General features: G+C 33.5%; 1 protein-coding gene across 6 annotated transcripts in view; it reads left to right on the forward strand.

The window, feature by feature from the left end:
• Positions 1-22,150, forward strand: part of LOC115883879 (exchange factor for Arf-6) — a 140,802-nt gene that overhangs the window by 62,756 nt on the left and 55,896 nt on the right. For 4 of the 6 annotated variants that reach the window (XR_004050463.1, XM_030902297.1, XM_030902300.1 and 1 more), the window contains exons 2-6: positions 3,326-3,392; positions 6,982-7,035; positions 18,119-18,498; positions 19,141-19,323; positions 19,419-19,612. Coding sequence is in view for 5 of the 6 variants with exons in the window: in XM_030902297.1 (XP_030758157.1) it covers positions 3,326-3,392; positions 6,982-7,035; positions 18,119-18,498; positions 19,141-19,323; positions 19,419-19,612 (878 nt within the window). In the remaining variant the exon portion in view is untranslated. The remainder of the gene's footprint in view (positions 1-3,325; positions 3,393-6,981; positions 7,036-18,118; positions 18,499-19,140; positions 19,324-19,418; positions 19,613-22,150) is intronic. The other 2 variants (XM_030902298.1, XM_030902301.1) reach the window with 2 other exon arrangements.

Raw genomic sequence — 22,150 nt, forward strand, 5'->3', positions numbered from 1 at the left:
GTGAATACAATAAAAAATACGGAACGGATATGGAATGGAAACGGAAGGTATAGTGAGAATCAACTTCTGATCATGATTTAAATCATGGTAGAGGTGTGTAGTTCGTGAACGAACTAGTTCCAATGAACTATTCCGACCCCGGAATGAAAGGAACTGGTTCCTGGTTTCTCAAAGGACTAGTTCCTCAGGACCTATTCCGGGATCGAGACTGTGTTCGATATAGAATAATATGCGACGGTGACGGATCGGCTAGCGCGCGTAGCCCGATGGTAGGCAGGAGTGGGGAGTGCCAGACGTACGTTATCGGATCCGGACGTAGAGGAACTAAACCATAGAGAAAGTTAATAGTTTAGAGAGCGGTGAATCGCGTGATAAAATGTTGGGAGATTGCGCTTTTGGCGCCCTCTACTTGGCTACAGGAACGAACTATGAAAGAGCGGGAGATTTAAATTATTATTATACTTATTATTTTTAAGGCAATTAAAACTAAGAGTGCCCTTAAACAAAAACAGTGAAATAAATGGAGATACCTACTCAAATTTTATATTATCATGATATTAAAGGATATAAATACAGCATTTATAATCCTTTTACACCTTTTTATTCAAAGTCTTACACGCTAATATAAAATTTGCCTATCTCCATTTATTTCACTATTTTTGGTTAAGGGCACTCTTAATTTTAATTTTCCTTTTTTTTTATGGGAAAACGATTAAATGGGAATGGAAAGAATGACCAATTATTGTATTTTGTATTAATTTATAATACCCCTATTCTACTAAATATCTAGCTACATTGTACTTACAGTTAAATAGCTACATTGTACTAGTTATATACATATTTACAGTTTTATGATGGCTATTATTTCTTTTCAACGTGCTAACAATTGATTCGCTCCGACTTGAGTACTATACCTCGAGATGGCTCCAGGAATTATTTATCTTTACAGGCCTAGAATATGAAGATTCACAGTAGAATTTTTGGTTTTACTGCCTATTAGAAACAAACCTACCCCCATACATCAAGGGACATACAATTATGCCTTGTTCTCGGCCATGATATTCCTTCCATTCTATATCCAACATCCAACTTAGCAGACCTTCTGGTTCACAACAGGGCCTAGACTGGTCGGATGAGATTTTAACAGAATAGCCCTTGATATCACTTTCACACTTTCATTTAATAATTAAATAGGAGGGCTGGATGGTATAATTTCTAGAAAGAATAGCCTGTGAAATAAAAACTTCTGCATGGACATTACCTTTCTTACTTTTGTCTGCTATTTTTTAATAAAAAGCAACTGTTTAGTTTGCACAAAAATAAAATTAACAATCAAAAATATCTTAAAAAATGATCAAGCCTTGTACTACGCCGCGTGCCGGTTTTTGAACAAACAACAAACAAAAGAATGAGGTTAGCGGCGTTGCCAATGTCAATTTTCTAAACTACCCAAAAATCTAAATTAAATTCTCTAATTTGGGGAGAAAAATGTCCCGATTCACCAAAAATTCCCCATATGATTATTTTAACAAAAAAAAATAATTTTAATAAAAATACAATATTTATTATATATGTTAGAGGAATTAAACTGTAAATTACCTCCTTGTTTTTTAATCCCTTCCCTAATAGTCATTAAATAATTTGAGGTCATTAAATTTTCTTTCAACTGAAGCATTTGCAAAGGGAAGCACAAGTAAAAAGCAGATAATAATTTCTAAGTTGGGAAAGATATATCGTCCCGCTCCGTTTTTAAAGCTAAAAATTTTACGCCATTTTCAATCAGCAATAAAATGTTGAAACTCCTCTTATTTTCGCCGCCTTTTGCTAATCCCAACAAAATTCCCAATCGGCTCCGGATTCCCCAAAATTTGGGGAATTCCCCACAAATTGGCAACGCTGGAGGTTAGCGTGTTCTTTCTGCATATGCTAAGACTAACGGACTAGTGTCGAAACACGGATAGCTAGATGGACGTATTTCCGCACTTGCGTCGATGCGCTACAGGAACATTTGCCTGAGCGTCGTATGTCGTCTGGCAGTCTTTTAATTTTTCTGTTTGTGAACTAAACTAAATAAAAGACTAATTTACGTACGAACGGATCGGGCCAGCGCGATTGATGCTAGGCAGGAGAGGGGAGTGCCAGCCTTATGCCGTATGTTATCGGATCCGGACCTAAAGGAACTAGAGGAACTAAATAAAAGACTAGTTTACGTATGGATCAGCCAGCGCGATTGATGCTAGGCAGGCGTGGGGAGTGCGAGCATATACGTATTACTTTTTACAAATATACTCAGGGTTCCCTATTTAACCCCGTGTGCAATTTCTGTGCCGTAAGAAAAAGACAACATAACCCAGCTCCGTATTAAAACTGCATAAGTCTATTTTACCCGGATATGGATTGAACTGCGATCCGGACATAGAGGAACTATTAAAAGACTAGTTCACGGGAATCTATTCAGTCGGCAGATCCGAGATATAATACAAGGCGACGACGATGGATTCGGCCGTGTCTATTGCCACAACCGGCGCGGCGTAATTACCACAGAAAATTGTCGTGGTTACTGTTTTTGATTTTTAGTTTGTTTTTTAACCATTTTATGGGAATGTTTCACTTTAGGTCCCTAAAATTAAGAAATATCTTATAAAACGAAGTAGATATTTGAATTTTTAGACAAAAACAAAAAGCTTGAAGTGAGGAAAAATGCAATTTTTCGTAAAATTTTTGTAATATTTGCCCCAATTGATTTGCGATATAGTTTTTTAAATTCTGATTTGAGTTTTTTTTAATTTTTTTTATCTGCTATCAAACTTACCTATATGTTTTTAACATACACAATTACACGTCTCGTTATATCTCCGTACATTATATAAATTATACAGATCGTACTGTGAATAGTTCTGACTGACAACGAAACGCATTAGCAAGCAACGGGGATGTCAATGTAAGGAACTAGTTCCTCCCAAGGAACTAGAATGCCCACCTCTAAATCATGGCAACCCTGGTAAATCTCAAAATCCCCTCATAGGCTCCGCTACTATAAAGAATGCGTTTTCTGTACATCCAAAAATTATTTTCATAATTATCTATTGATTAATTTCTGTTTCTCCTAAAAAGCATTCGGATTTGTTAGAATTTCGCCTAAAACTCAGGTTTTTTAATTGTTTCGTTTTATAAATAAACTATAATTAAAAAGTAGAGAAAATCAATCTTTATAAGCATCGCAGGATTTAGAATTAAAAAACGTAATTACTTACTAAAGAAATATCTTCTTCAAAAAACAATATTTTTTAAAAATCTTAAAACTCACCATTTTTTTTATTTGCAGGTCGAAGTAGGCGATGTGATATTAAAAGTAAACGAAACTGACGTCATCAAGTACAGCACTAGAGAAGGTAAGTACGTTTTTTTTCCTATAACTTTATTTCATTTTTTTTTTAATTAATTTTTGAGCTTTTCTGTTATTAATATTTGTGAATAATATGAGAAATTTTCGAAAAGTGCTATTTCAGTATATTTCCTATGATAATAGGTTTGTTCTCACAGCGTGTTCCCAACATGTTTGTGACTTCTTCCAAACCGGTGTTAATGCGCAGGTCTCAAATAATGCAGTTTCTTGTCGATTTCAAACATGTTTCAAACTGTCTGTGCGAACAGCGAATCCCCTACTCTTCTTTTTTGATCTAATAATACCACTAATTTTAACTCCTACGTAATACCGAATAAAGAAGAAAACGAACAGGGAATTAATAACCAAAGATATCTTTTAATATTTTTGGTTTTGTTCTTTAAATGTTTTAATGTTTTGTAATTTTGATTCTTGGGCCTAACCCGTTCCTCCATCAGCTCTTCTCGGTCTGTCTGTATCCGAAAATCCGGACGCCTCAGATTCTTCGGAAGATTCAAAATCGCTCATTTCATTTCTTTATTTTTTGAAGAATAAAACACTAAACAAAAACAACACACGTTTTGTAGGTTAAGTTTACCAATTAATGACGTCGGGTCGCAATACGCATGCGCCGGACACTTTACTTGCAAAAGATCCGCGAACAGGTCTGACTGTCAGCTAACAATCAGAATTTTCTGTGCGAACAGCGTACTGTTGGTTGGAAACCAATCAAAAATTTCTGTACGAACGCGTTTTACCCTATTGCGCATGATTATCTGTTGGAAATATGTTTCTTACAGCTGTGAGAACAAACCTAATATCAAGTAAAATATTAATAAAAATATAGAAAAAATATGAATTTCAATCATAATATTATGCCAAGATATATACCGGGTGCGTCTCAAAAGTGGCTCACCAGCTCACCTTTTTCAGATAAAAAAACGAGATTTTATGTGTTAATATATGACATAAATAATTAGGATTGATATATATTGATTTTTAAATAGCACCCTCCATATTTTTTTACTTTATTCGATAGAAAATGACACTCTGAATAGAATGACATATAATATGTCAACTTGACATTTTTGCATATTTATGCTTTATTTGAATTTGTAACATGCAGTTCGTAACGACAATTTGACTCGAAATATCAAGTGTGTGGTATCAAATTATTCGTAGAAAAATGCTTTTTCCAAATATGCTAATGAGCCACCCTCGTTTCATTTAAAATAATTGAGATATGATTAAAAATACGATTTGGGCATCTTTTAACCGACCAGGACAAGACACGAAAAATATTAGACGAAATCAAATCTATTTTTCCAAGGATTAAAAATTAGTGTTTTTGACACAGTCATGGCACTCTAGATTGAAATTTAAAATACACTTTGTTTTTGAACGAATATGTCAAAAGTATGCCATTCTATTCAGAGTGTCATTTTCTATCGAATAAAGTAAGAAAATATCGAGGGCGCCATTTAAAAATCACAAGTTTTAGTTATTTCCGGTGAAACCGGAAGTGACCGAAAACAATTGAATACGTCAATCAATCCTAATTTATGTGATATACTCACACACCAAATCTCGTTTTTTATATGAAAAAATAAAAAAGTTATAGGGGGTGAGCCACTTTTGAGATGCACCCGGTATTATCAGCTTTTTGTGCTAAATACCGTATATTTGCTAGATCAGAATTAGAATTATTAGAGTTAAGCAACTCGCATTTTCATTGGAGGACATTGTTATATTTATTTCAAGCCAATAATCAACGAGAATATTCGTGTAATTTAACAAAATTACTGTAAATCACTATAAATAATGAACAAAACATGCAAACAAAAACAAATCACACGAATTGAATAGTTTCAAAATTTCTACACTTCTTAAATAAATTTTCAGGGGCGTTAAAATTATTAGGCATTTGCATAAAAGTGTATATTTTTGGTGGTATTTCACAAAATTTGCAGGAAACAGGAAATGTACAGATTATTATCACAGATTATACAGATTATAATCTTTGTTTTTTCTTTATTGTTTTTCGTGGTTCCAATTTTCGGAATCGGGCACTAGTTAGGTGACTAGTTTGCGCACATAGCACGCCCACTTATGGCCTCTAAAATTGTGCACATCGCCTGACCGGCACAGTTATTAGAGAGATATCGGGAAACCGAATAGCGTCATCCAGTATTTACCTTCTTGGCGTACCTTATCATGGTTACGATATGCGCGAGTCAACGCGCCAATAACGTTACCGCCTGACGTAATTTGCGGATCAATTACACCAAACGCTCTTTCTAAATAACCTCTGATAACGTTTAAAAATTGCTTAAATGGGCATGTGCGGGTAGGGATGTCCCAAAAATAAAACAAATCTATATTTTGAATCGATTCAAGATCGGACATAACAATCCAGAAAAAAATCGACAACAAAAGATCGATCTTATTAAATATCGATATTCGATTCTGAATATATTGGTATACTGGTATAATAAAAATATGATATAATCATAAAAAAAAATAGATACATAAAAATCGTTAAACCGTTTATTAGCATTTTTAAAATTAAAACTGAATCAGAGTCACCCCAAACTCAATCAGAAACACTCACGAACCGAGATATACTTATGAAAATTAAAAATATGATGACTTATGACAATATTAAAATAGAATTATTTGGCTTTTTCCATGCTTATGATGATTGTGACAAGAATATGTACCGGTAAATTCTGTGATTTTGATATATATCAGTTTGGTTGGAAATAAGCTAAAATCAAAGAATCTTCTACGTTATCTAAAATATAAAAATATGGGAATCACCGACAAAAATCCGACATCTGATATCAAAGTGATAAACAAACATAGCGCATGCAGGTTTACAGCAGATAACGACTTAGCCCTTCTAAGAGAATTTGTTGCTTTTGTTGCCCTAAACCCATTGGCAGACGTTGAACAATAAAGCACTGTAAATAAGCACTTTAGCCCTTTATTTTTTTTAGTAAACAAAACAATTTCAAAGTTAGGTTAAGTTTAAATAGCCCGACGCGACGCGATCAGAATTCTTTCCGATCCGATAACTATAAATGAAGAGAGTTAATACCACCTCACGTAAAGGAAATAACACCTGGCCTTATTAACGTCCATGCACGCTATTCGGTTTAGCGATATCTCTCTATTACGCTGTTTATTGTTATTTTACGCGAGTTTATTTTTGCGCACAGGAAATTTTACTCGTTTGCACATCGTCAAAAAAAAACAATTTTCGTACCTGTAATCTGTGTTATTATATTAAAACAGCATTATATGCAACTTTTTCAAACATGTCCTTCAATTTAATAGCTGTTGTAAGAAGTGTCACTTAAATATGGGCACATAGTTTTGACATAGTGCACACACTGTTTTTAAAATCTCTTGATTTATTGAAATTAATTTAAAAATTCGAAGATGCGATTTCCTATTTGCAAAAGAAGCATAGTTTTCAGTTGCTTTATCTAAAATTAAATCATTCGGTCGAATGACTTTGGCACTTTTGGAAAGTTCTCAGCTGTGAGCGATCTAATGTTCGTGAAATCTAACATCCATTTTTGCATTTTCAGTTTTAAAATGTCTACGCCTATCCACAGACCCCGTAACACTAAAAATTAAACGCGGTAAGCTACTACATCTTATTCATTTTCATTCTTGTTGCATTTGTTTAATAGCTTTTTAACATTTTTTTCTTACATGTTTTGCCCCACTCCAAAGTATATTATGCTAAATATTAAAAACTATTAAACTTAAAGACGGCGTCCATTTTTCTCAAAGAGACCTGGTTCAAATAAAAAAGAAGTAGAAAACTTGAGTCTCTGAGTCTTTTTTTTACTTCTTTTTTACAATTAAACTTGTTATTTAATTTACGGCAAAACCTATGTTACTAAAATATAACATATATTTCTAATTTTTAATAAATCATGTGTAGACAAAAAGCTATAATACCTACCTATAATTTCTTATTATTTGAAATGTTATAATTTATAATGTAATTTGGAGTGTTACAAGCTTAATACTTTTATACGTACCTTTCAAGATTAGTATCACTGTTCGGTTTTTATATGATTCAAAATAAAAAATATATAAATTGTAAAATTAGTAATTTTTTAATGGCCATAATGCGTTCTTTCAAAATCATCGAACAACTAAATCATTTCCATATATCCAGTGACGTACCGTGACTTTGAATTTTGAGACCAAAAACTGAAACAATAATTTGTCAAAAAAATCATATTACAGCTATATGTTTTATTTTTAGCATAAAAATGTTAACTAATAAGTTAGAATAATTATATTTCATCCCTAACTAAGTGGTTTTATCGCTAAATTTATCTAAAGCTAAGTACAACACAAATCTTAAATATAACAACAAATACATCGTAAAAGACTATTTTTGTAGCATTCTGAACTAGAATTCAAGTTAAACATTTTAGAACATAATTTAAAGGAAAAATGTTAATTCAGTTAATATTAATTTTTGTATACTGCTCAGATTTATCTGATCTTCTATCATATATTTTGGAAATTAGAGAATTACCTGATTTTCATCTAAAAATTGGCATTGATAGTGGTGGTGGATCACTTAAAGTTTGTCTGAATGTGCCTGAAAATGATCCCGAATATTTCAAGAAATATAAAAGTGCTGGAATTAATAAACTATTCATAATTGGCTTAGGACCAAAGTTGTCTGAATCTTATGCTAACATTAAAAGCCTCTTTGAGACGTTAGATCTGCAGTCCATATGTAGAATTTGTTCCTATACTTTTGCCGCTGACTTTAAGCTTATTATGATTCTCCTTGGTTTTCAGTCAAATTCATCCACTCACACTTGCCCATGGTGTGATGTAAAGGAAATGGAAATTAAAGGATCATTCAGAACTATAAAAAGTATTACAGAAAATACAAATTTATGGCAACAATTTGGAGGAAATATAACAAAAGCCAAAGATTTTAGTAAGCGTTTTTGTTTGAAATATTTTTTTGTATTTTTTAAACTGTTGTTCAATGAACCATATAAAAAAGGGCAATTATTTTTTAGAAAATTGTATAAACATACCTTTAATCATTGGCGACGAAGAAACACCTGTCTTAAAGTATATTCCCCCTCCTGAGCTTCATCTTTTCTTAGGTGTGGTTCAAAAACTATTTGATTGTCTTGAATTGGAGAATACCAATGTTGCAACAGAATGGATAAAAAAAGCGGGAGTGAAACTATATCATTATGGAAAATGTAACGGAAATAACGCCAGACAACTTTTAAAGAAAGTGGATATTTTGAAGACGATATCGCCCGGTAAAGAATCCTATTCAAAGTTTTTAGAAGCAAAAACCTAAACATATTTTTTTTAAGAATAAATATATTGCAGTGTTTTCTGCATTCAATCAAGTAGTTTCGAGTTGTTTTGGTCAAGCTAACAAACATTTTGAACATGACATCGAACAATTTAGATTGGAAATACACAACTTAGGTATTAAGATAACTCCAAAGATTCATGCAATTCTTCATCATGTGCCAGAGTTTATAAAAGCAAATCATAGGGCTCTACGATTTTACTCGGAACAAGCATCTGCGAGCAGGTTCATTTTTCCTTTAAATTATTTTCTAAAATGTTTAACTTGAATTCTAGTTCAGAATGCTACAAAAATAGTCTTTTACGATGTATTTGTTGTTATAATAGTCCACGTATTTAAGATTTGTGTTGTACTTAGCTTTAGATAAATTTAGCGATAAAACCACTTAGTTAGGGAAGAAATATAATTCTTCTAACTTATTAGTTAACATTTTTATGCAAAATAAAACATATAGCTGTAATATGATTTTTTTGACAAATTATTTGTCAGTTTTTGGTCTCAAAATTCAAAGTCACGGTACGTCACTGGATCTATGGAAACGATTTAGTTGTTCGATGATTTTGAAAGAACGCATTATGGCCATTAAAAAATTCCTAGTTTCACAATTTATATATTTTTTATTTTGAATCATATAAAAACCGAACAGTGGTGTAACAATATTAATCTTAACTTTAACGTGTACAGGGTGGCTCGAATTCGACGCTCATCATTGGGATTTCGGAAACCGTAAGTGATACAGGATCGGTTAAATGGAGGCAAAGTTGCGCAATTTGATGCTTAATAAAATGCCGTATTGTATTTTGAAAAATTCCGAATACTTCCGAATATATTCGAAAAAAAACGGAATTTTCAATTTTGTTTTCTATTGTTTCTTGGCTTTATTTTTTAAGATAATTTAAAATGAAAAACACATTTTCATGGCAACTTTTTCTGCTCTATAACTCTGTGTGATTAAATATTGACTCTGACGTTTCGGCTTCTGGCGACCATCATCAACTTAACTTTTTTAAATACCGACCTGATTTTTTTTTCAATTTAATTAAATCCTTTCATCACTCTTAAAACATTATATATAGTCACTTTGATATTTGCCGACGTTTCGTACAGAAAATTCCATCACCAGAATATTTTATAAAAAAAAATGCAATACGTCATTTTGGAGCATCAAATTGCGCAACTTTGCTTCCATTTAACGGATCCTGTATCTCTTATGGTTTCTGGTTTCCGAAATCCCAATGATGAGCATCGAATTCGAGGCACCCTGTACAGGGTGTCCCATTTTCGTTGAAATCCTAATACGGTATCTGCGTTATTAGTAAAGATAGGAGGATGCGGTTTGCACAAACCTGTCCCACTTTTTTGTCAAACGGAAGATGCTGTAAACATTTTCATAGGCCTCTTCATTTATGAGATACAGGGTCTTTTTGAAAAGTTTGCAATTTGGGACACACCCCGTATCTCTGTTATTATGAAATGGACAAGGTGAAAACTGTGTCTTGTAGAACTTTTTACGTATAATACAGTGGTGTGGTATGTTTTTTTCTGCGAAAAAAATATTTTTGAAGGTATGAATCAAAGTTATGTTTTTTCAAATAGCCTGTATATTTATAAATCATATGATCCGGCATGCACTATGAGCTCAAAAGTATATATAACACTCTATATTTATTTTTACTACCAAGTTCTTGTTAAAAGTTCTGGATAAGCCAGATCATGTGGTTTATAAAAACATGTACAGGGGTATATTTAAGAAAACATAGTTCTCATGCTTTAGTTCATATCTCCAAAAATATTATTTTCGTAGAAAAACAGACTACGCCACTGTATTCTACGTAAAAAGTCCTAACATGAAACAGTTCTCACCTTCTGGATGCCTTTCACAATAAGAGAGATACGAGAGGTGTTGTATATTGCAAAAAAATATCTGCACTTTTTTAAGACTCACCCTGTATATTATTGGTCCAGTTATTACTGTAAAACGCCCATTTTACATATTTGTCCATAACATATACATATATTAATTTTGCGTTTTAAAATATTTAAACTCAATTTAACAATTTACAGAAATAAACAAAAAAGATTTTTATTCATTATTTGATTTTTTTCTGTCATGTCGTAAAGCAATATTAATTAATTAAAATTACTAATTATGTATATCAATAAATTTTAATTAAATGTATGTATATTAAATTTATATATTATACAAATTCGGTAAGCATTTATAACTAAATAGGTAGGTATATCCTTAGTTCAAAACTTTTGAAATGTCAGAGCTCATAATATTATCGATCTAGAAATATTACATTTCCAACAATATGTTTTTCTCGGGTTCTTTTTCTATATTTTATTCTCAAACGACGCGAGACGGAGTAATTGAATTTCCTATTTGTTATATAAACAGAAATATGTCTTTTTATTACGGGATATTTGATATTTACTTGACAAATATTATTTTTATTCTTTGGTATCCCTACCTATATTCAGTTGTTTCTTTTACCAACATGGATTACAGAGAAGATTGACAAAATCTTAGATTGATGATATTATTTATTCATAGCGAAAGTATTATTTTTCTAGGGCTATGATCATAATATAGTGTTTCTCAAGAGTGGTTCACCCCTATAACTTTTTGTAATCGAAAGATTAAAATATTTAACAGAAATTGATATTTAAAATGTAATTCTAACTAGCTTGACCAACAATGTCTTCTCTCGGCCGAAATCATGCCGAAAGCAACAATCTCCGACATTCAACTGTTTCCCAAAGCCTACTACTCCGCTACTCGCAAACATCAGCGGTCACGGGGTGCAGGCACGGCGTGAAAATGACTGCCTATCATAAGGATCATAGGCGTCGATAACATTCGGCCATTCCTGACTTATGAGTGTCCTCACTCCTCTCAATCACACTAAAAGGACATAAATAATTAGAACCTTTTAAATTGCATTTTTAAATGCTGAAATAAAAATATATTATGTTAGATTGTTTGCTGCTGATACTAGACAATTGATACAAAACCAATTGACAAAACCTTATCAGCTAATTGTTACCATTATACAACACACTAAAAGGAGAAACATAATCAGAATCGTTTAAAGGACATTTTTAAAAGCTGAAATAAAAATATATGTTAGATTGTTTGCTGCTGATACTAGACAATTGATACAAAACCAATTGACTAAACCTTATCAGCTAATTGTTACCATTATTTCAACACACTAAAAGGAGAAACATTATCAGAATCGTTTAAAGGACATTTTTAAATGCTGAAAGAAAAAATATATGTTAGATTGTTTACTGCTCATACTGGAGCTACGTATTATTCGCTACTTAAATAAATAAAAATAGAATATCGTAACTCACTCAGAAACAATACTCAAAAACTCATGATGGACAAATAAATTATTCAGGGACAAAAGACAATTTTAAAAGGTAAAATAAACGAATTACTTATTATATATTGGTGTTACACGCAATCTGCAGCTTGCGTGCAACAAAATAAAGTTAAATCTCAACTCTAAAATCTTAAATCTAAATTGTAAATTCTAAATCTAAAACCTAAAATCTAACTATGGGCCCACGCCTATTCCAGCCACTGGAAAAGAGAGCAATCCAGGTCGAACTAACCAGACCGAATACCGGGACTCATCCCTATTCGCAAGTCTTGTCCGCCCTACTCACAAAGCATCTAGGTGGTAAACTCATACCTTAGCAACCACCACACGCCTTTTCCAGCTATCATACTAACGTATACCTTGAAAAAGAGAGTACCGGGTAGAACTAACCCTACTCCTTCTTTTTCCCTATCCTAATACACGTCTGAATCTACCATAACCAAGTCCATAGCTTGCCAAACCTAGCTATTCCACAATACTTGTTCTTTGACCGTGCATACCATTCTTGGATGTTTCTAACTTCATATCAACCAATCCTCAGCTGCTTAGAAATTTAAATGAACCTGTCTACCATGGAGATTGACTGGATCCTATTAGCTGTGTCGAAGTGATCCTTAGCAGATCCTTAGTAGATCTGACGCTGAATATAGTTCGCTACGCATCCAATTTTTCTTTTAATCCGCTTGATATTTCGCATAATTTACTTTATTATTTACGCCCGGAGGGATAAACGCAACTTATCCAGATACGCTCATTTTGCTCCTAGTGCTTAGATTCCACACAATCCAAACTGCATGTTTGAAACATTTTCAACCTAGATATCGTAATGCAACTTGTTACGCATACTAGAGATTATGCCTCTCTACTTGTCCCATTCCACGTGGATGTCCAACAGTGTTCAGGTAGTGAGATATGGCTAGTTTATATTGAAAGTATTCGTTTTTTAGGTAAAAGGGTATCCCTAAATGATTTCTTTATTCGGGGTTGTAAAACTCATATATTAACGTCGCATAAAGATTTAAGTACATACCTAGGTAGCTTAGTTTATGTATTTTAAATTAAAATAATATAGTACCGCTTTATTTATTTTTGTTTACGCATAATATGAAAAGTGTATGCATTTAATATAAGATTAAGATAATCGGATTTGCTAGTTGTATATTAACTATTAGACATTTTTGTTAAAAACTATTTAAACATGTTTTTACTGAAACAATCTGTTATTTCCCACTATATTTATTTTATGTCGTCCTTTAGTAGTTTGTTTGCAAGATATCTAAAGCGTGTTGTGAAAATTACTATACAATAGTACTCTTGCGCCTAGATTACCCATCTGGACATTTACATTTATTTCTAATTACAAGAAATTACACTTTTATTAAAAAGTAGCCCTGTATATTTTAATAAACGCATCGTTCTCATCTTCTAACAATTTTACACAACTATTTTAACATTCACAATGTGTCAATATATTACAACACTAATCGAAGGGTTATTTGCTATTAAATATGGCGTATACGAAGAATAAAGTTCTTGAAATAGTGAAATACATGAATTAAAGTGAAAAACTCTGAAATATAATGAGGTGGTTAAAATTATATTATAATAATTGAAAAACAAATGTAATACTTATAAACTATGTGAATTTTTGATATAATTCTTAAATGAATTTGCAAAACCTGAAATTCGGAACCTATTTAACTTTTCTACTACCATGTTTTTATTCAACTACATAAATAGGTACAAAATAAAATAACTTTCTTAAAGACTACGTTAAAAACAGCATCTTAAAATGAATTTTTGAAATATTAGATCCAAAATGTGTTTATTTATATTAGTTTAATCATAATACCACAAGATTAGTGATAATACTATGATCCATGAGAAAGTGTTTCTTTGTTTAATTTATAAAAACACTGTATGTGTTTTTCTATAAATTACAGTGTATGTATTCCTTCAGCTTTATTTTATCTAAGTATACATTTTTTTTCGATAATATCGAATAATATTTTTCAGCTAGCCTAGAGATAAAACTCAGTGTTTTTGAGCGGAGTAAAAAAATTGTTTTCGTTTTATATTTTTCAGCCTATAGTTACATAAGCAACTGAATGTTTCGAGCGGAAATAAAAATTGTTTTTGTCTTTGATTTACAGTGTTGATCTTCTCCAATTTTCATCATTTTAACATATATATTTATCTACCTATATACGGCTAGATTTTATTAGAAACTCAATTTTCATCTGTATAAAAATACTACCTTAGAATTTATCTCGTAATTACCTTAGAATTTATCTCGATTTTTTTTAGCCAGTTTTTTTTAAAATACATTTTAGAAGAGATTTGTTCAGATAATGTGTTGGCTCACTACCTTTTCCTGTTATCTTCTGGCGTTTGTAACTTATAGGTGTAATATGACGCTTCTTTCCAGCACTGCATTTTTTTTTCGCTAATATCTTCGAGCACTAGAGCTAGCAGGATGATCCCTCCGGTTTTTTTTTCGCGCTTCGCCGATCCGACGACGGTATCCGAAATCTGACGCCGACGGGTACCCGTATCTGAGACGATCGATCACCGAATCGATCCTCGAAACCGACGCATTTACGAAACGATATGGTCAAAGGTCAAAGTCAAGTCAATAGTCGTCAGTAAGTCAGAAATACGCCGTTACGGCCTAAGAACGCTGGATTAAACTCATCGCCACTTCTGATGTAATCGAAAGATTAAAATATTTAACAGAAATTGATATTTAAAATGTAATTCTAACTAGCTTGACCAACAATGTCTTCTCTCGGCCGAAATCATGCCGAAAGCAACAATCTCCGACATTCAACTGTTTCCCAAAGCCTACTACTCCGCTACTCGCAAACATCAGCGGTCACGGGGTGCAGGCACGGCGTGAAAATGACTGCCTATCATAAGGATCATAGGCGTCGATAACATTTTTTATTTTTAAACGGTTTTATTTAGCTCGACCCGTACGGTATTTATTTATTTGTTTGTTTATTTGGGTCAAAATTAGAAATTGAAATTTAAGTACCTTCCTGTTGTCAGATTGATCTGAAATTTGGTACACACCTTTAGTTCCAATGACAATACAATATAGTAATATCAATAACATTGTAAATCTAAGATGGCCGCCGGTACAAAATGGCGGATTTCATATTTTTCCACAACCCCCTCAATATGGGTATCAAATGAAAGGGCTACACTAGTAGAATACTGTGATTATGACAAAATTTAAAATCCAAGATGGACATCGTTACAAAATGGCGTATTAGGTGAAGGCATGAGTAGTCGTGTGTGCAGAACAGTTGTGTCCAAGATTGTGTGACGTTAGAAGGACAGTTAAAAAAAATAGGTGATTAGATGTACCTACGTAGTTAGCGGTAGCTTTACCACCCAAGTTAAGGTAATAGGTTAAAACGTGCTGAGGACTGTATGGCATTAGGGTGGCTAAAAATGTAATGTCGCAAGCGTTTTCCCCTCAAGATTGGGCGCCTCTTGTATATTATAGCCTTGCCCCTCTACTGGACCTCTGGGGGGGTCGACCGTTAAAATATCCATTACTCGTGGGAACAACATGGAAACAATAAATAAAAAAACAAACAAAAATGAAAACGAAACTGCTACACAACGAAAAAGAAGGCTCGAAAAGGCGAAAGAAAAGTATAGAACGAAACGTGCAAAAGAAAGTGAAAATGAAACCTATAGTCGACTACAGAAACGAAGAGAACGGTTAGCAACAGAAACACCTGAGCAACATGATGCCAGGTTAATAGCACAACGTGAGAGACAAAGGCAGCTGGTAGAGTCAGAAACACCTGAGCGTCATGAGTCCAGGCTAGCATCACAACGTGACAGACAGAGAGAGTTGTTAGCGGCAGAAACACCTGAGCGTCATGAGTCTAGGCTGGCATCACAACGAGAGAGACTAAGAGAGTTGTTAGCGTCAGAAACACCTGAGCGTCATGAGTCTAGGCTAGCATCGGAACGCGACAGACAGAGAGAGTTGTTAGCGTCAGAAACACCTGAGCGTCAGATTGTAATAAATTATCAGGTAAAAAACCATGTAATAATGATGCACTAAATGAATTAAATAGAATGAGGAATATTCGGTAGGCATTTCAGTTAAATACTAAAAACTAGAAAATAAAAAATCGGTAAAAAACTTTTAAGTTAAACGGTTTTATCTTATGTGCACTGAAAACTAGAAAATAATAATAACAATTAGGTAGTTTGAACTTCTAGTTCAGAAATATTTTAGTACTAGGCAGAATAGCTTTTAGGCATATTAGACTAAAATAAAAACGTGGGGCCCCTCTGAAATCCTACCTATGGCAAAGCATATCTTTATATTTTGGTAGATCATGAGCTCGGCGTTCGCTGGTGAAGCCGCCACGGCTGGTTATTGATTGTCAAAATCTCCAGTTACGATTATAGTAAGTCGATGCAATCCACACTTAGTATAGAAGAAAGTATTACAGCAATAGTTAATGGGCCCCACATTTTTATTTTAGTCTAATATGCCTAAAAGCTATTCTGCCTAGTACTAAAATATTTCTGAACTAGAAGTTTAAAATACGTAATTGTTATTATTATTTTCTAGTTTTCAGTGCACATAAGATAAAACCGTTTAACTTAAAAGTTTTTTTACCGATTTTTTTTTCTGATAAAAAAACGAGATTTGGTGCGTTAATATAGGACATAAATTAGGATTGATTTGACGTATTCATTTGTTTTTAGTCACTTCCTGTTTCACCGTAAATGACTAGAAATGACTACAACTTTTGATTTTTAATGAGACCCTCGGTATTTTTTTTACTTTATTCGATAGAAAATGACACTCTCAATAGAATGGCATATCATATGGCAAGTTTTGATATTTTCGCTTAAAAAAATCGTATTTTAATTTCAGTCTAGAATGTCATGGCTGTGTTAAAAACACTAATTTTAATCAAGATGCCTTGGAAAAATAAATTTGATCGTCTATTGTCTTTCGCGTCTTTTCCTGGCCAGTTAAAAGATGCCCAAATCGTATTTTTAATCATATCTCAATTTTTTCAAAAGGGACGAGTGCAAGAACGGTGAACTAATAGGATTGCTCATCCTCATAAGACGTACGTTCGCCTCTTCCCGCGTTTCAGCTGACAGTCGTGACGTCATTGTAGTCCTTGTCATGATAGTGTGTATTTTTAGTTGCCTATGGTAAACTTATAAAAATAACAGCTGAGAAATTTTGAGTTAATTATTTTGTCAATTTTAAATGTGAAAAAAGTGTCTTTAAAGTTTTTAGAGCTATAGAGTGTATAAATACGTTTATTTTGTGTTGTGGATTGTGACAAAGTGCTTACTAAGTGCGTACGATATTGTTTATTAATTATTTTAAAGCAAAATATGGAAGTACTCTAAAAAGAATGCTTGCAAAAGGTGATGTTGGGAACTGCTGTTCTTAAAAATGCATTATCCGATTATTTAATACGATTTATACAGTTAATTTTCTATACTGCATACATATAAGGTGTTTAAATAAATAAACTAAATAATGAACGTTTTGCATTCGGCAACTAATAATGCACGTGTGTGTATTATTGGTTGCTGGATAAGGACTAATAACCATGACAAGGACTACAATGACTACAAGGCTGAATGAGCAGTCCTATTAGGTTAACTGTTCTTGGGACGAGTGTGGCTCATTGGCATATTTAGAAAAAGCATTTTGTTACCAATAATTTGGTTTGGTAAATATTAAAATCGCAATCGCAGGTTACAGTCGCTGCGATTTAAAAATCGCAATCAATTGCGATTGGAGAATCGCAGTTTTGCTCATCTCTACTCTCTACCTAATAATGCGAAACATCGACAAATTTAAAAGAAAGGACTTTTGTTGAGTTTTTTATCGGTCTTACCCCAATAATTGTAAAAAACAGTAAATAAAGATATTATTATTATTAACAGATCCAAAGATCAAGTCCACCGTTCGCAAGCACCTCCAATCGACGGCGGGAGGCGGCGGCGTCGTCCGCGACCGCTCGCCACCCGGGGGCGGCCACAGACCGCGGCCTGAGCCTTCTTCACATCGGCACCACGCGCGTCACGCCGCCCCCAACGGCCGGTTGCCGCCCGAGCACGAACCGCTGCTCGCCGAGTCGCAACAGCAGCACCACCATCACCACCACGAGCGGCTGCAGGGCGGCGAGCAGGCGGTGCCGCCGCCCACGGGGCTTGGCGGTGGCGGCGCGCCCAAGTTCGAGGCCTACATGATGACGGGAGAGCACATACTGAATATATCGAGGATGCCGCAGGCGGGCGGCATAGTACCTAAGCAACAGAAGAAGGTTAGTGGTGGCGGAAACTGAAATCTCTTAACCCTAAAGCTTTATTCAGAACCTCGCAATTAGTGGAATAAAGTAGTAGTTTCAATTAGTGGTAGTGTTTTTCAATTAGTAGAAAAGCTTCAGAACCTCGTAATTAGTGGTTTCAATTAGAGTAGAAGTTTGTTCCTTTAATTTCAATGTAAGCATTCAGAACGTCAAAATTAGTGGTAGATATTTTCAATTGTTAGAAAAAGTTGTCAAACTTTTAACTTTTCCACTAATTATACTTATATTTTGGTCTTTGATTAACATCCGTGAAGAGAAATTGTAGTGAGAAATCAAAAGTTAATTGTTTTATAAGCTAAATATTAGACTTTCTCTATGGATACAACTGACAAGCAAGCTGTTGCTAGGATGATAGATCGTAACCTAAATGATAGATCGTAAACTAAAAAGTATAAAGTGTAATTGAAACCACTAATTGCGAGGTTCCGAATAAAGCTTTAATCTCCTAAATCGCTACAGAGTGATCTGGTAGACATCTCTATTAAATTACATAATTTAATAGAAAATAAAATGTTTTTGTATCTCTCTATACTTTTACGAGTTTACTCATTACATAATTTACATGAGATTAATTTTTTCCTTCACTTGTCTGCGCAGGCGGACCATTCGAGATACCATAACAGCCACGCCCACCACCTGCGCCATCAGCCGGCGCAGTACAACTCAGTGCCAAATAGTCCGAACGAAACCGAACTAGGCCGAAGCGGCCGATCGTCGGGACCGAATTCGGCGCACACGTCGCCAGTGGGCGCCACCAGAAAAGATCACCCACCTATACAGGTAACTCTATAGTCTATACACCTATATACATGAAGCTTTTATCATTATATGTACTTTTTTAAGCTAACGTAAGTATTTAATTGATATTTTTGTAGCAGCATTCTCCACAAGATGCCTACGCAACGAATAGCTTCGTTAGAACTAGTCGTAGCGAAGATCAGCTACAGATGCAGAACAACCTAGGTGGCGCTGTTAGTACTGCCAATGCAGAAGCGGACGAAGATATCGCCAGCTCCCTAAATACCCTTCTAGACACTAGGCCTGACTCTGCCAACAGTGACAGCGACAGGTTAGTATCAGAGACTAATGAAGGTACTAATGTAATGTACTAGAAATAGATGGGATACTGATATAAAATAAATAGGTTCGTCATTTAGAGCCACCTGGTGATCCGGAAGAAACTAATGGAGAGTTTTGGCATAACATAATTTTAGCGTTCCGTTACTTATTAACGCTAACCAAAACGATAACGTTATTCAAGCGCAAAATTATTTTCTTGTAAACTATAAAATAATAAATATAGACTTTTTTACTACTTTTTATTGTTTATTAGATCATTAGAGGTGTAACATAGTCAAAACAAAAATAAAATTATGAATACATACATTTTAAACACCAACAATAAAGCACATAACGTCTATTTTTTGATTTAGCAAATAAATTATAATATCGTAAAAATATTATAGGCTACTAATTAACTATTAATTATAGTATGTAAAAAAAACGCCACGAATGTTTGGGAGTGATTCATCGCTTGATGAAGTTAGAATCGACACGCGCGCTATCATTTTTACATTAAAAACGTAAATTTTTACCGCAGACGTAGGTTTTTAAAGGCCCGGTCTAATCATCTACCTGCGCTCCTCCTACTTATTCTAAAATGTTAGCGTTATTGACAAAGACGATACTATATCGCGTTTCTTTGATTGATTCGTTTTTGTGCGTCAGTCCGTTCGTGTGCTTGCAGTGCGACCAATGGGGCATTCCATTTTATATTTATAACCAAATATATGTTTTGACAAGACTTTGACAGTTAAAACAACAAATTACAACAGATTATATATTGATTATTATATGACTTGAAACTCCACGGCACTGGAATTAAGTTTTATGTGACCTTGAACAGATTAGTTCACATGGTAGCGACCGATGAATCACTCCCAAACATTCGTGGCGTTTACTTTACTTATTTATGATTAAACTATTTTTTATTTGGTTCATAAATATTTATTATTTTTAAAATGTCAAAAGGTCTTTAATAAAAAAGTTTAGTATCTAATACGAAAATGATGATCGACAAACTAATAAAACCACAAATCACCGAACTTTCCGACAAATCAGGAATATCTGAATTAATAATTATTTAAATAATAATTTAAAAATAACTTGACAGATCGTCAAGCCCTTGACAGAGAGAAACAAGCTCTATAACATAGAATACAACATTTTAATGAACAGTGCTTTCAATAAATCAATAAAATGAAAAATATACGAAATAATATACATGTACTGATTTCTTTCGAAAATCGACAACTATGAAACTATGATCCCTTCCGGGACACAAACGGTACATTGTGAGACAGGAAATTGTAGAGAGAAACAAGCCCTATAACATAGGATACAACATTTTAATGAACAGTGCTTTCCATAAAATCAATAAAATAAAAAATATACGAAATAATATACATGTACTGATTTCTTTCGAAAATCGACAACTATGAAACTATGATCCCTTCCCCGACACAAACGGTACATTGTGAGACAGGAAATTGTAGAAACAAGCCCTATAACATAGGATACAACATTTTAATAAACAGTGCTTTCCAGAAAATCAATAAAAACGAAATAATATACATGTACTGATTTCTTTCGAAAATCGACAACTATGAAACTATGATCCCTTCCGGGACACAAACGGTACATTGTGAGACAGGAAATTGTAGAGAGAAACAAGCCCTATAACATAGGATACAACATTTTAATGAACAGTGCTTTTCATTAAATCAATAAAATGAAAAATATACAAAATAATATACATGTACTGATTTCTTTCGAAAATCGACAACTATGAAACTATGATCCCTTCCGGGACACAAACGGTACATTGTGAGACAGGAAATTGTAGAGAGAAACAAGCCCTATAACATAGGATACAACATTTTATTGAACAGTGCTTTCCATAAAATCAATAAAATAAAAAACATACGAAATAATATACATGTACTGATTTCGTTCGAAAATCGACAACTATGAAACTATGATCCCTTCCCGGACAAAAAACGGTACATTGTGAGACAGGAGATTGTAGAGAGAAACAAGCCCTATAACATAGGATACAACATTTTATTGAACAGTGCTTTCCATAAAATCAATAAAATAAAAAATATACGAAATAATATACATGTACTGATTTCGTTCGAAAATCGACAACTATGAAACTATGATCCCTTCCCGGACAAAAAACGGTACATTGTGAGACAGGAAATTGTAGAGAGAAACAAGCCCTATAACATAGGATACAACATTTTAATGAACAGTGCTTTTCATAAAATCAATAAAATGAAAAATATACAAAATAATATACATGTACTGATTTCTTTCGAAAATCGACAACTATGAAACTATGAACCCTTCCTGGACTCAAACGGTACATTGTGAGACAGGAAATTGTAGAGAGAAACAAGCCCTATAACATAGGATACAACATTTTAATGAACAGTGCTTTCCATAAAATCAATAAAATGAAAAATACGAAATAATATACATGTACTGATTTCTTTCGAAAATCGACAACTATGAAACTATGATCCCTTCCTGGACTCAAACG

The sequence above is a fragment of the Sitophilus oryzae genome, unplaced genomic scaffold (genome assembly GCF_002938485.1).
Source record: "Sitophilus oryzae breed Bouriz unplaced genomic scaffold, Soryzae_2.0 scaffold_2006_pilon_pilon, whole genome shotgun sequence".
Classification (NCBI taxonomy): domain Eukaryota; kingdom Metazoa; phylum Arthropoda; class Insecta; order Coleoptera; family Curculionidae; genus Sitophilus; species Sitophilus oryzae.